Raw genomic sequence first — 15,100 nt, 5'->3', positions numbered from 1 at the left:
TAGAGCATCAGCCAATTAGGCAGAGGCCCTTAACCCTTTGGTGCATACCACCCAAACTTCCAATAGTCAGACTAGCGCCCATAAAATGTTCAAAGCCTACCTTGAGGAACTGTCACTACCTCCTACTGCTTACCTTCGTATTATTGGGACCAGAAAGCTGTTATCTTACCAGGCATCTCCTTAGTGGCCCAGCAGCTCCTTTCATGCCCCCCCACCAGGGTCCAAAGAAAGTGTTTTATCTGGGATGGACAAAATACTCAACCCCCATCCCGCCCACACACCTGGTGGAGCAGATGGTTTTTTAAGAGTCAAAGTGAGTGAGGTTCTAGTGCTTCTGCTAAATCTCCTTCCTTACTCCACAGTACTTTTTCTTATGTTCTAATACTGGAGAACACTTAAATTTGAGGGCCTTGGAATGGATTAAGATATTTGTACACAGCTGCTGAACTATTTGGTATATTGATTATATTTTCCCCATAGATACACTTTAACATTTGTATACTAGCATATCAGTGTTTCTAAACTTTCTTTTTATACTTTTAAATGTAAAGGCCTTTTTGGCCTGGGTACAGATTAAGATTAAGTGATTATTTTATTTTTTGGCAGATTATTATGATATAGCTGATATATTTTCAAAAGTAACCTGATACCTTAATATAAACACAAGATTATTTATCTTAGTATCTTAATGTTTAAATAATCATGCTGTTTTCCTATTCTGTACTTCTGATGTACGTAATAATAGAGGCGAAGGGCTCACCGATTTCCCTTTTTTACATTAACACTCTTCACTTTCTTTTATGTTATTTGAGAGGCTCTGGCCTAGGCACAGATTAACTCTAGAGTGTTCTAAACCCTTTTGAACTCATGGTTATGGTGCATTAATACGGTTTTACTTAACAGGTTCTAAATATGTAACAGGGTAAATTTTTTTAAAATAAAGACATTCTGCCAATATGGGACCAGGGTAGGGCATAACCACCATATGTGAATGAAAGAGCTCACCTACTTGCAGTTCCTCTAACACAGATTAGTAGTACCTAGGAAGATGTGGGTCAGGTGGTTGGGCACTAAGTGCCATCTGTACAGTATCTTCCTTGCTAGCTCGGCGTAGTTTGAGCAGTGGGACCAGGAGGCATGGTTAGCGGTCACCTTTCTCCACTGGTTTTTGAGTCAATTGTTTGCCTATATCAGGTTGCCAGGTTTTGTAGTGCCTACTAACCCATTTAGTCTGGTCTGTAGAATAACTCACACTTGGAGGCATTTGTAGAATTCTCTCAATGGAATTTTAAAGATTTTATGTAGTCCTTCAAAGGGTCTCAGTGTGCCATTTTTTGATCAGTGCCCCTAGTCTCTCAATGGCTGCCTCCATCCGTAGTCCTTTACAACCTAGATGGGATTGTCTGGCAGGGTTTGCTTACTCCTTAGGGAATCAGTTCTTGTTCTCTCTTTTAATAGGGGGAGGGGATTTGATGTTGGGGAATCTGTACAATCTGATATGATATGCCTGCCTTATCTCTGCTGTTGTAGCTCAAGCTCCCTCTGTACTCTGAGGGAACAATTCCTCAAAAAAAAAAGTGGGAAATTTAGTGTCCAGTACCTTGGGGGTGTATGTGCCAGTGTCTTCCCATTGCCCTATTACTATTGCTACTGCTTTATTAATTTCCTTTACTCTGAGGGATCAATTAATCAAAACAGACCACTCTTAGGAGGCATTCAGTCCCATGACATGCTGCCGGATGTGTGTGTCCTTTGGTGGTCCTGGATCTCTTGAGATCCTGCTGTAAGTGTAAGGCGAGTCCAGAACGTGGCAGGGACCTCTCCCTTTGGAAACAGGCCTCAGAATTCCGTCCGTAGCGACCAATTGGAAGACGAATCAGAGCACAAGTCTATACTACATTTTTGGGGGGTTCATTTATTAAAGCGTGATTTGTTACTGTAGTGACGAGGACCCCACTGAATAGTCTCCTGTGTTCAGGTGGACTTTTCAGAGGGCCAGCTGTATGATCCACCTCAAATAGTGGATATCTTTTACAATTCTTTGCTTATCATATCATATATACAAAAAAAAAAAGCTTTTTAAAAGCTTTTCTGCTTTAGGCCCTTATGCTTTTTTTTCTGATAGAGAGATGCATTTCAGAAGCATTTATTCCAGAAGGATGGATTGCAGAGCAATATTTGGCAGTCGGTAAGTAGCTGTACACAGGTCCAAAAACTCAATTACTTAATGTTATTAAATGGGCACCATAAATTACCCTGGGATATTCAGCTTCATCAGCTCTAAAAAATCCCCAGGTGTAACATTACCAATGAACACTCATTCCTGTCTTTTTCAATGATTTGCATTATATTAGCAACAAGAGCTACATTTTAAAAATGTAAAATTTTGTGTTTGTAGGATATATTAAGGTACCTTCCTTTTAGTTTCCTTGAAAAATATGATAGTTGCATGTATTTATCTGATCTTTATTAAGGTATACAAAAAATCATAAAAAAAAGCTGGTGATAGGACATAAGATGATTCTACCCATCTTATTTTTGGGGTGTTTTTTTTTTTTTTTTAATTAAATCTTTGGATTGAGTCTATTATGATTTCTATGTTTACGCCTTTGTGGCTACAAATCTTTTCTTTCCTATATGTTACGTTTCTAGGATCTGGTTAAGCAAATAAGGGCTAGGTGCCCCCCCCCCTTTATGTTGTTTTGATATGCTGGAGACAGATGTAAGATGAATTTCATTTATGGTTGTCAGTGTACCGCAGTACAATGCACAATGTCCCTCCAGCGGTGCAGGTGCTGCGAGGAGGTGACATGATCTCTACTGAAGGTGCGTTGAGTAGTTAAGGTCTGGGGTAGAAGCAAGCAGGCTTATTGTCGGAGACAAATGTGGAGTATCCACAGCATGTCCTTAAATAAAGATCACCACAGTTGCACTAATCCTCTTTGATACCACAGGGGCCAGCAGCGGTTTGCTCTTTAAAGTGCTCCCCTTACGCTGACTGTTTATCTCCACCAACGGAATCTCACTTGACTTCTTGTTGGCAACATCATGATTCCTTCTCTCTCTGGTCTTGCATTCCTGATAGCTTTGCTATCATCCACAAAATTGTTTTAATTCATAGTGATTTGGTGAATGACTTTTCTATTTTGTGTGTATTCCTCATTATAATTCTATTGCTTAAATATTTGTTAGCAAGATTGAAAATTGGCTCCTACAAAAAGTACCTTCACTTAAAATCCTTTTTTTCCCTCCTCTGCCCATTATAAAATCCTAACTCCGTCAGGCATACAGTGACCTTTTGGTCACATCATAAAAATATATTTGCATTTTCATTAAGACGGTGCAGTTTTAGGACGTTCTGAAAGCACATCTAACCATCTAGCGTCTAATCAGACATTCAATAAGCTAAATGCAGCCGCAGCATCAGTCATCCACGTGGAAAGGTTCGACATGCTAATAGGAACATATTCCCTATCAGTCTTTAGAAAATGACACTCCTGTTCTATAGGCTGTGCTGGCATTTGGATTAAATGCTTAGCTATAAGGATAGGGTTAAGTAAGAATCCCCTTTGGTCGTTGCTTGATAAGTAGGTCATTACACTGTTGTGTTTTGCACGCATTGTTGAGATATTCTTGTCTTTGTTGTTGGGCATGCAAAGGCTTTGCACTAGAAAGATACCACTAAAAACCCTTAATCCTCTACACAACGTATGTGGGAGGCAGCACTTTATGGAAATCAAGTTCTAGAACGAGTTTTGAAACGTTTGTCGAAAGATGTTATTTTTCATGGTATGGACAGTACATAAAACCACTGTTTGATGACTAGAGAGCAAGAGGTCATCCATTGAGAACCTAGGAAAAGCATTTTCCCCAAAAGTAGCAAGAAAAGGTCCAAACAGTAACGATGTGGAATTCTTCACCTACAGAGCTCATGCTATCAAAATCATTTAATCGTTTAAGCCAAATATGCAGGGATGTAAAGGTTAAAAAGGACACGATTAATTCTAGCGTGATGATCCTGGAAGAAATCAGTCATTTTGTAATGAGGATGTTTGGGGGGTTTTGAGGCACAGTCAGGAATCGCTCCAGTGTTGGGATTTGCTCTCTTCCTTCTGCATTAACATCCGGGTGGATTTTGATAGACTTGTGTCTTTTTTCAACCTAAGTTTACCATGTAAATGAGAAGGATTATAAAAAAATACTCATTTTTTACACATTCAGCATGCTTTCTCTGATCTGTCACACAAGAATCATCCAAACACAACCTTGAGAAGTTGGAGTTCTGAGGTGTGGGTGAGAAGCCGTTAGCACTCAGAAGCTCACAGGAATGGCGCCTCTGAGTGTTTTAAAGAAGCAGGCTTGGACTGGCCAAACCTGGCAAATGCCCAGCGGGCCACCGGCCGGCATCACTCCATACTCTGCAACGTGCAGCCTCTGATGACACACTACTGGCCGCCCTTACGTTATTGAGCGGCTGCTGACCTTAAAGTGCCAGGGCCGCTTCGTCATTCCAACCCAAGTATAGAATAACAGAGATCTATTCTTATACCACTTATTTTACTAGCACCAAATATGTTTAATTTACTAGGCTATAATAACCAGCATAATTCGCACCCACACATACAAACACCTGACGCGTTCATCAAATTGATCTTCTCATTCTAGCTAAATTGCTTAAATATTCCCCGATGCTTATCCTATTCGTGCTTGAAATCCTTCACTGATTTACCCTCTATCACATGTGCGTCTGCTGGAAGGCTGTTCCACTTATCTACTACCCTCCCAGTAAAGTCAAAATAATATTTAGATTTCTGTTTGTTTGCACGAAAAAAAGTCTGATTAATCAAGCAATTAATTATTTTAAAACTGAAGTTCCAGTACCTGCATTTTGATGGCATCGCCGCAGCAGCCAGAAGCCGCCACTTGCATGATTTATACACCTAGCTGTATACTGACTAGAAACAAAGTGCATTCCTTCTATTTGAGAAAAAAGCGACAAAAACATTTCTTTTATATACAGGACGACACACACACAATGGAAACCTAAAAGAGACAGTAAGAAAGGCACACCGAGATAGCAGAGACAGACAAATTCAGCCAGGCACCTAAAAGCACCGACAGTCAGTGGATCACTAAGTGCAGCAGTTTCTGTTCTCACCGACAGCTTTAATGGCAAAAAAAAAAAAAAAAAAAGCTTGATGTCACCAAAAAGTGCAGTTTTCGGTAGGGTTTATTACTTCGCCACCTTAAATCGACTCTTCTTTTATTTAATAAAATAACAGACATTATATATGTATATATTTATTAGGGTGGTCTACACAATGTAATTTTGTTGAACTTCCCCTGTAATTGATTACAGTCACCTAGAGAAAAAGCACCATGTTTTAGGTTTTTTTTTTATACCCATTTTTACCACATTTAAAAAAAAAAAAAGTTAAGCTCGCTGACCCCATTTTTTCAGAAAGTGCATAGCACCACCAAGACAGGTCCTGTTGGTGCAAATAGTGTGAAATATAATATGGAGGTTATTTAATACTAATGGGATATTTGGCTGGATTTAATGCCAGGGACCAATGTCTTACAAGAAACTGAATAACAATCCTCATGTAGACTGCGAATAAAAAATAAAAAATAATCAGATAAAATAACAGCAATGCATTTATTTCAGTTAATGGATCTGGGCCAATATATTGCTGTTTTTATCTCATTATTTTCCATTGCAATCTGTGCGAGGGCTGCTATTCCCTCTCCACAATTCAGCCCGTTTTGTCCAAAATGGGCATAATCCTGAAGTTAAAATGGATAGTTCCATTTTGTTTGAGCTGGCATATCTGTGTGTAGTGATCTAACCTGAACATTGGTAGCTCCGAAGAAGGCGCTGTAAGAAAGTAATCTGCCGTACAAAAGGATCTTGTATCAAATGTAATATTCACAAACATGAATTATCGCTATGGAGCCGGATATTTTTTCACCAGTTAAATTAGTGGTAGCTGCTACTGATTGGTATTAACGTTACCAGCCAGCACATTCCTGCAGTGCAATGGCAATCAAGTCCAACGGCATTCCATTAATTAGATAAGATCCTTCATCTCCTCGTGCTCCAAGGAACCAGTTCTCAGCTGCTTTATTTAGAGGTTCCTCAAACATAAGCTGAGTCACTGGATTGAGTCCTTCCAAAATTTGGTACCCCCATCCTGGGTAAGTCCTTATTCCTGATCTCATAGATGGATTTCCTCTTGGCTTGTACGCCCCTGACTGCTGTTTTAATTTTCCTCCAACCCAAATGGTTCAACTCGGCCAGATTGAGCACAACGCATAGGCCACTGACCGCGAACATAAAAACCAGGAACACTGTCTTCTCTGTAGGCCTGGAAACATAGCACTCCACCTCTTTGATGCAAGGATACCTGTCACACTCATAAATGGAGGAGACATTAAAACCGTACAAGAAATATTGTCCCACAAGAAAGCCAATTTCCAGAGCATTTCTGAAGACTACCTGGATAATGTAGAACCTTGAGATGCCTTCTTGGCGCCTCATTTTGGATTTGGTGGTTCTAATGGAAGGATTTGGGATTTCCTTAATTTCCAAGCAGTCAGGCTCTGCCTCTTTGGTAGAGTTCTCTGTGTTTTGCAGAACACCATTAACCAGGGTGTTCTTGATCTTTTTGCTGTCCTCTCGTTTTACGTTGTCCTGTTCCCTGTCCAGAGTAAGAAAGACTGTGGAGTATCTCCTCTCTTTCTGCTTGGCAGACTGGTGGACAGAATAGGTAATGAAGCAGAGGCTCGGTGTGCATACCAAAATGATTTGAAACACCCAGTATCTTATGTGGGAAATTGGGAAAGCTCTGTCATAGCATGCTTGGTTGCATCCGGGTTGTAGAGTGTTGCAAACAAACATGGTCTGTTCATCATCATAAACAGTCTCCCCTACAATAGCGACAATGAGGATTCTGAAGATGACCACCACAGTCAGCAGAATCCTAAAAAGAAAGGCACATGTTAGATTGGAATGGTGGATCGGAATACATATTGGTGGGAACACTTCTACTTTTATTGTATCATTGGTAATGTCACCATATATACCACCTTATCAGTACCCCAAATATTTTTTTCTCCCAAATAAACATCCCATATAAACAGGATGGCCATTAAACTCCATGTAATATGCCATAAAAAGTGTTAACTCTGCATAATACATAATGAAAACAGTTTGTGACTGAAAAGGCGAGGGTGATTATTAATCACAACCCAACTTGGAACAAATTGCCGTTCCGTGTGCATATTAGAGAGAGAAGGGGAATAAGACGTTTCTGACTTTTAAAAAATATGCAAACTCTAAATAAAAAAAAAATACTGCAATATATTTATCTTAATGCATGTGTCTATAGAGATATGATTAGATAGATACAAAACCTTTCTGTATAAGGTCCATTCCAACCATGCTCTTCTGACATTTAATGCAATGCCAGGGCAAAGTAGACAATGGCTACCTTTCCTGTTCCCTTTTTTTATTGATACGTATATCGCTTCCTGGCTCCTAAACAAAGCTGGGTGCTAAAATATTCTATGTCTGTAGATTTTCTAACTAATTCCACGTTTCTTAGTTGTCAGTAGCTACCAAGAGATAAAAATGTGACATAAAATAATAGGTAAATAGCAGAACAGGAGTCAAGTGTTGCATCGTGGACCAATCTGGGAATAAAAGGATCAATATGAAGATCAATGACAACTCTGCACCTCAGGGAAGTGGATCAAAGATGGACGCAGTTGTCAAGATAATTGGCTGTGGGATTTTTTTTCTCTCTCTCTCCAAAACATCCTTGTAAAGAAGGTTGTCCTTTCACGTTGATACATGAGAGGAGCTGTCCAGTGCTGAAGCTGCTTCTGCCTGGAAGCCCAGATTGGCTTCACTTGAGCCCCGCAGCAAGGGGCGAAGATTGGTTTGGACTTTTTCCTTATTTAATATACTCTGGGGTGTATTCACGGGAGAGTTGTCAAGGGTTGTGGTTTTAACTTTCTCACTATTCTCCGTGAAGCTTCATAGGTAGTTCTGCATAATGCATGATATAATGTGTAAAGAGACTTCACTGGTTTTACTATACAGGGCAGCCAAGCTACCCCAGCAGTAGACGCTCCCTGGGGTCGGTCCGTCATAATGTAGGGTTAAGTCGAAGCTGAAACACACAATTCTCCCACAAACTCTCCTGTTCACTCTACCTTTAGTGATCAGACCCCTCTATGAGTGTTGGAGGGGCTTCAGAAGATAACAATAATGAGATGTCTAAGGGCAACTTGATATAAAGTGTTGTGATCTCCACACCCTTGATTGGCCAAATGTGGATAGCTGTCCATTGTGACTTCTAAATCTTCTGAAATAAGAACAGTCCGTCACGATTATTTTGCTACAGATAAGCATGAAAGCCTTGTTTCTAAAAAGCACCATATTCATTGCCCAAGAAGTTGAGTGTCGTTCTTGGCCGTCATTGCTTGTGATGTTTTGCATGGATTGTGATTTGGGACAAGCTGTTACTCTCCTGGTGTTTTCCTTAAACATTTATAGGCATCCACATGCTTATCAAGCTAGCCATATAATGTAGCCCTGCAAGCTTCTCTGCAGTTACAGGGTGTGGATCTGTAGCTTCAGTTGCTTTGTTATTCTTTCTTAAGATTATTAAGAATCCCCTATCATTCCTTGTGCTTTGTAAGTAAAATTATAAGAATTGGTATGTATCTAACTTTTCCTTGCAGCTTGTTTGTAATTGGTAATATTATACCATATGGCATGAAAATGAGATGCATGTTTTTTATTTACTGGTGCAGAAACACTAGCATAAGATAAATGACCACATGCTGTACAATGATGGACATCAACTGTGAGAAATGGGACATGTTGGAATTGAATTTGTTTTGTTGTGCGTGTGTGTGTTAATTGATTCTGCAGCCAGAATAAGTCAATTAAAGGTATCTTTGAATTAACTCATAAAACCCTCTCATTGTTTTTATGTTCTTTCATTAAAGGTATATACATAGGTTCCAGTATTTGCTGGTGCACACAATTTCCTCTGCACCGAAAGGACCCAGTGCAGCATGAAGAATCCTCCCTGCATATGTTCCCCCGTAAAGACCTGCCGCACAGAAAGGTAATTCCATACCACCGGCGTAGCCACGATGCTTTGTGTGAAATGTGTATTATAATTAGCTGTGGCAGGGAAGGGAGTGTTTGAACTAGAAATCCATTCATCTGTAGGTCAATGCAGATTTAAGCAGTGATAGAAATGTACACTTTAAAGCACATTATATGAATGTATCATGTGCGTTGTAAACTGTCGTCATCATCATCATCGAAAGAGAGGGAGAGAGATAAGATACTTAATTCTAGCTTCTTATTACATAGACCACTATCAAAGCTTATTGACATAAGGGTTCTGCATGTATGGATCAAAATGTTGTGCATTGCAAAGCCTATTAACTTTCCCTATAAAAGCGTCACTGATGCAAACCACTGCCCAGCACATGTATCCTGTGTGCCCCTGATACTAATAAGGACCATCAATCTTACATCCCAGGGAGCGTGTGATGGAGTAGAATCCGTCAATTTTACCCTCAGCCTGCAAACTACTACTAATTCGTAGACACAGATGTGCAAACAGGGTTAGTTCAGGTCCCTTTCTTCGGCTTTGTTCTAAAAAGAGTAAGAAATTAACTCTTTCTGTACTAACTGGTACTAAAATAAAATAACCAGCAAGACACAATGTTGTTGTCCTTATGGATAGGTGGTGTGTAAAGCAACGCAGTGGTGGTGTCTTTGTGAATGTAATCCTGTTTTTGCATGGGGGTTCTGACTAGTGTGATGGGCAGGACCCAGATGGGTGTTCTCTTTTACAAGGTCCAAGAGTTTCGTAGCTTTGCTTACCTTCCTATCATAGTACTGTGCTGTTGCACAGCTGCCTCCAGAAGTCTTTCTAGGATGGTCCATTCTCCCATCGCTGTACATCGGAGACCTTGTTCTGCGGGAGGCTTTTCTCCTTTTCCTGGGGAAGCCACCGGGTGGAGGTGACCTGTGCTCAGCTTAATCTGTGTGGTGATCAGAGTTGTCCCCGCTCGGGAAGGCTGCTTGCACTGTCTTACTGCCTGTAATCTCCCTTTAAGTAGTCTCTGCTTGCGTCACACAGACAGGTCCCTGGATAGGAGCCAGAGACAGCCAGTGGGATTCTGTTAAATGTTATTATAGCAGAGAAAAAAAAGAGAAGGGAGAGGAGGAAGGGAGTGTAATGCAGAGATAACAGATTCATTTTGTGATCCAGTGATTTTCTTTAATCTGCTCCACAGACTGTAAATCCTAAAACAAGCGAAGCAGACAGAGAGCTGATGTAAAGTGTGCTTCTGGATTATATATAGAGAGTAGAAGTGTGTATGAGAGGAGAGGCAGGTGAAACGCCTTTGTTAACCCATTCATGAATATGCATCTTTGATACCTTTTTGACATTTGACTAATTGCGATTTAACACCCACAAAATATATGGTAGTTTTGAGGAGTAACTTTACCGCCAAATGTTTGAGCATGTCGTGTGGGGAGGTCATTCAGTAAGCAAACCTCACATACTCTTATGTTTTGTTATAAACCTTGCTTTTCTGATGCCACCCATGATTCAAATTTTTTTTCTGGGGTTTTCACTTTTCAGACTATTACGGGACTGCCCAACGTTATGTCCTTTCCTCCAGTTCTGTACCTACGCTCTGTGCCTTAGTACAGGCACCCCATACAGCTTCCCGAAGGGCCTAAACAAGGAAGAGCACTGGGCCTAGGCTTGCTATCGATCCTGGCTTCAGCAGGACAGCCCTAGAATAAAGAGGCAAATTCTGAGTAAAAACTCTCTATTTCCGTAGGAATGAGGGTTCGGAAGGAGGGTCCTCAGTGGAGTCTTGTGACGTTGGTGACTAACTTATTTGTGGCCTACAAGCTGTGCTCCCATGTTGAACGGGACCAGTGACTATTCTTGCCTGGGGTGCAATTTGGTCTAGAACTATGCTTGGCCTTTGGATTGTTTTTTACCATTGGTTCCAATGAAGTAATTCCTAAAACCATATCAATGCACCTATACTGGAAGGAAATCTGTTCACTTCCTTGGTTTTATCAGCTAAAATAATATTCTATAAGTCTTCCATTATATTTAAATTTTAAATTTTTCTATTCAAATATTCTATAAATATTCTAAATAGTCTTCTTCATGCCGATATGCTATTTTGTCCCGGGTCAAAGCAAACACCGTCTGCTCTTTGCTATAACTTGTGTGGAAGATATAACAAACAGTTGTTAGAATGACTACAATGTGTCCTGCAGACCCATCTGGTGGCTAAACTGTCCACTGTCACGATTAGGTGCTATCATAATAGGATGGAGATTCTTTTGTGTGCATTTTCAACCCTGTTACACACAATGATTTGTATAAACAGTATATGTGAATATACTAAATATAGAAGCACCTAAACAACACGGCTGGCCATAAGAGAGGTTTATCTTGAATACCTTGAGAACACTAAAAGGGACAATTCCATATTTGTTCCAGAAATGATAGACTTCATTGGAAAAAATATGAAACTTTATTACAAAGCTAGACCAGGACCTGCCTGCAGCGATATCTGTAGTTGGCTTTGATCTTTGTGACTCTAGCTTTCTACTCAGTTGTACTTGTACCACTGTTGGACACATTCTTATTCTTTGTACAAGGTATCTAGAATTGACCTTTAAATCCTTCAAGGATAATATGTATAATCTTTGACTGTGTGTGCATATTTGGACTACTCCTTGGCTGTATGTGATTCTTTTCAATTTCTTTATGAATCTTCTTAGTCTCACTGTCCTTCTGTGGTCCATCTTATTTTCAGATGTATATTCTTAGTTATTTGATGCTTTCTAATTTTATGTAACAATATTTTTCAGCATCTCGGATATGTGGTTAGGTACTTGTCTATCACTGCTGTTCCTTAATAGTTTCTTAATTGAAGCTGCTCGTCAAACCTTCTTCTGTGGCTTAGATACTAGGGTTGCTGTTGGACCACTGCACACACTTCTACACCACCACCACCTCCATGTACCGTATTTAAATCAGAGGTCTGACTACAAGACTAAAATCCAGATGCCCCGTAGCCCTGCAGGGGACCTGGATCCTCCTCTCCAGCAACCAACCTCCGCTGCTGCTGGCACTTCCTCTGGGGCTTCTATGACACAGCGCCGGCATCACATGACCTTCCGGTACTCCACCATAGAAGCCCTGGAAGAAGTGCCAGCACTTCCGCTGGCTCTTATACTGGTCAATATACACTTGACTGAGTCACCTGTATTCAACCAGGAGTACCAAATATAACACATTGGTAGCAAATGATCACAGCAGTGTAGAATAGTAAGTAAGAATAGTAAGGTGACTATGTTGTTGTTCGATATTTAAAGCAATACCCCTTAGACTCTCACAAATTCAGAATTCCCTCTGACTGTTCTGGAGCGTAATAAAAAATGTCTTTTTACTCGATTACAGTCAGTGCTATCTAAAAAGAAAAACGAATTATTTACAGCTCTGCAATTCTTAATCCTTCTGTGGTAGTCCAGTAAAAAAACCCTAAGAAATGCAAACAAAATTCAGAGCTCTTTGCTTTGTTTTCATTTGTTTAGCCGAGGTTCCTCGTTTTTGGACATTTGTATGAATTTAAATCAAATAAATCTGAATGCACGAGTCTAATAATAAGTGCTTGTGTTATAGTGGAGATGTGCAGGGTCATCTGATGTATGGTGGCTCTCAACAGAATGCTACAGCTCTTGGTAAGCTTTCCTGTCACATTATCGTTGCATCACACAACACAAACACTGATCCCAGACATTATGCCAGGAGTCAAGTTGCACTCTGCTTGTTCATAATGTTTGATGTTGTTTTAGTAGGTAACCCCATATAATTGTGATATCATATCCTGTCCATTATTCCTTGCCCGAAACATCAAAGATCAGTAGCGTAATGCGATGTCCTCAACACGGGCATAAATAGTTACTGCAACTCGTCCTTTGGGTTGGTGGCCCATAAACGCTCTCACCCACCATGAATAATGTAGCACACCTCAGCCTGCTGGACACAGGGAGATGTTACAGTGTAATCTACAATGGTATGTCTCCAGCAGGTGGCTATGGACCACTGGGCTTAAAGAGCCAGGGGCCATTTTACATTGTTTTATGGTCTTGATTTCCATAGTGTAGCATTACTATAAGCTTTTTGGGCACAAATTCTCCATATTCATTATGCTTTGAGTCCAACGTCTCTTTTCTCTCAACCTCTATTGATTCTGTATTCATAATAAAGATGCAAACACTGATTCTATCCAGACACTAAGGCATTTGTTCAGTTCCTTTGTGTAAAAAAAGCTGAAATTATTCCCCATACTATGATCTTATTAGATCACAGTACACTTGGTATAGGAGAAAGTTATATTATACCCAAGGGTGTGATGGCCAGCGTAGCCCAGTGCATCATGGGAGCCGCGTCCTGTCCCTCACATGCAATTCCCAATGTCACCTTTGGCTTAAAAACACTATCCAGAGTAAGCTTAGCAGCTGGGAGGGGAACAGAAGTGGCTTGGTAATGCCGTTGAGAAAGTGATCTGATTCCGTCTACATTTCATTCATGGGCCTGGAGGATTAGGGGAGGTTTATCCAGCCTGGCCTACATAAGTGCTGCTTTCTAATGAGACAATATTGTTTTCTAACAGGGTCACATAAGGGGGAGAAGGCGGGAGGAGAGAGCACAATCACAATTTGGGCAAATACACTGCAGTTCACGGGGAAGTCAACTGTTTAAAATTAGGCTTTTTTTGACTGAGAGTCTCAATTTCCTTCTTAGTAACAAGCAACATTTTTATTGACCGCAGATATGAAGAATTCATCCTTTCTAATCAATCCATTTTCGAAAAGGGTTTCTCTAAAACCTAATACCATAGTTTTATATTTTACACGTATGTTGAATGTGACGGTACCATAGCGCTTATAGTGAACCCTTTTTGGGGCCGTCGGTTTCTGGTCTTTTGAAACCAGTTCTACTAGAATCCAGGTTGAGTACTGCTGCTCTTAGAGGGGTCCTTTTCCTTCATGATATGGAGGAGTTAATACTCTCTTTTGAAATAAATTCCCTTCTGGCAATCAGATGATACTTGGATGATACTTGGTAAAAGTGGGAAGGCAGATCTGTTTTATGACCACCCTAGATAGCTTATATAGTTAACTTACACGAGAAAGGATCGACACAAAGCAAGTGACAAAATGTAATTAAACAAGTAATAATCTGGATAACGGTCCGGGCAACTGAACAAAAGTTATGGACACAGCCTGCTGATAACAATGCTTTGGGGACATAGTGACAAAATTGGTGGGGAGATAATAAACAGTTAAATGGAGCCAGGAAGTTCCTAAAACAATAAGAAGCGTTATAATCAAAAAAAAAACACATTAACAGTTTAACCTTCTACCGGTGGGACATGCTTGTCTAGATTAGACAGTGACTACTAAATTCATGTATACGAGACATTCTGCACGGATGCACACATGTATGCTGAGTACTATGTGTGTGGATGTCATACCCATCATAATGATGCATCTACTTTTATTGTCTACAATTTAACATCACAATACCACCTATTTACTATTTTCTGTTTGTTTTTGACCCATTCGTTTTTAAACAACAAATTCTATTTCCTGTCGGAGCTGCGAGAAACATTAATGGTAGACAGAGAAGTTTTTGTCCATGTTGCGGAGGTTTGACCTTGTTTTCCAAGATTCATACGAATAGACAAAATCTGTAAATTTGGTTCAATTTGCTATTGAGCGTGCAAATCTGAATGCACAAGTCTACTATTTCCCACTGTGTATTTATGTAAGACTCTTAAAGGAACAGTCATGGCTTTTCTATTTTCTGACTTATTTCTAACGGTTTCTAATATAAACTAGGGTTTATTGACTAAAATGGGAGTTTGTGGGCGAGTTTGCTAGAAGTTGCTGTTTCTTAACGCATGCATTATGAAGGTACAACCACCGGTGAGCTTCTTCTCCAAGGAAAGCTTGGTT

At 40.1% G+C, this 15,100-nt stretch overlaps 1 protein-coding gene across 1 annotated transcript; it reads right to left on the bottom strand.

The window, feature by feature from the left end:
* Positions 1-5,649: 5,649 nt before the first annotated feature.
* GJD2 (gap junction protein delta 2) lies at positions 5,650-10,117 on the bottom strand. The gene is made up of 2 exons (XM_053475130.1): positions 9,917-10,117; positions 5,650-6,983 (listed from the first exon to the last, which is right to left on the bottom strand). The coding sequence occupies exons 1-2, from the start codon at positions 9,985-9,987 to the stop codon at positions 6,140-6,142; spliced, it is 915 nt and encodes a 304-aa protein (XP_053331105.1). The 5' UTR covers positions 9,988-10,117; the 3' UTR covers positions 5,650-6,139.
* Between the last annotated feature and the right edge of the window lie 4,983 nt (positions 10,118-15,100).

Source organism: Spea bombifrons, chromosome 9, assembly GCF_027358695.1.
Source record: "Spea bombifrons isolate aSpeBom1 chromosome 9, aSpeBom1.2.pri, whole genome shotgun sequence".
Lineage (NCBI taxonomy): Eukaryota > Metazoa > Chordata > Amphibia > Anura > Pelobatidae > Spea > Spea bombifrons.
The sequence above is the reverse complement of the archived record's forward strand: the minus strand, read 5'-3'. Positions and strand labels throughout refer to the sequence as shown.

What these genes read in the sequence shown, in the direction of transcription:
- GJD2 (XM_053475130.1), bottom strand. Translation starts at nt 9,987, where the DNA reads ATGGGAGAATGGACCATCCTAGAAAGACTTCTGGAGGCAGCTGTGCAA. An exon ending in CACAGTACTATGATAGGAAG is followed by an intron (nt 6,984 to 9,916) that starts GTAAGCAAAGCT and finishes CTTTCTTTTTAG; the next exon opens with GATTCTGCTGACTGTGGTGG.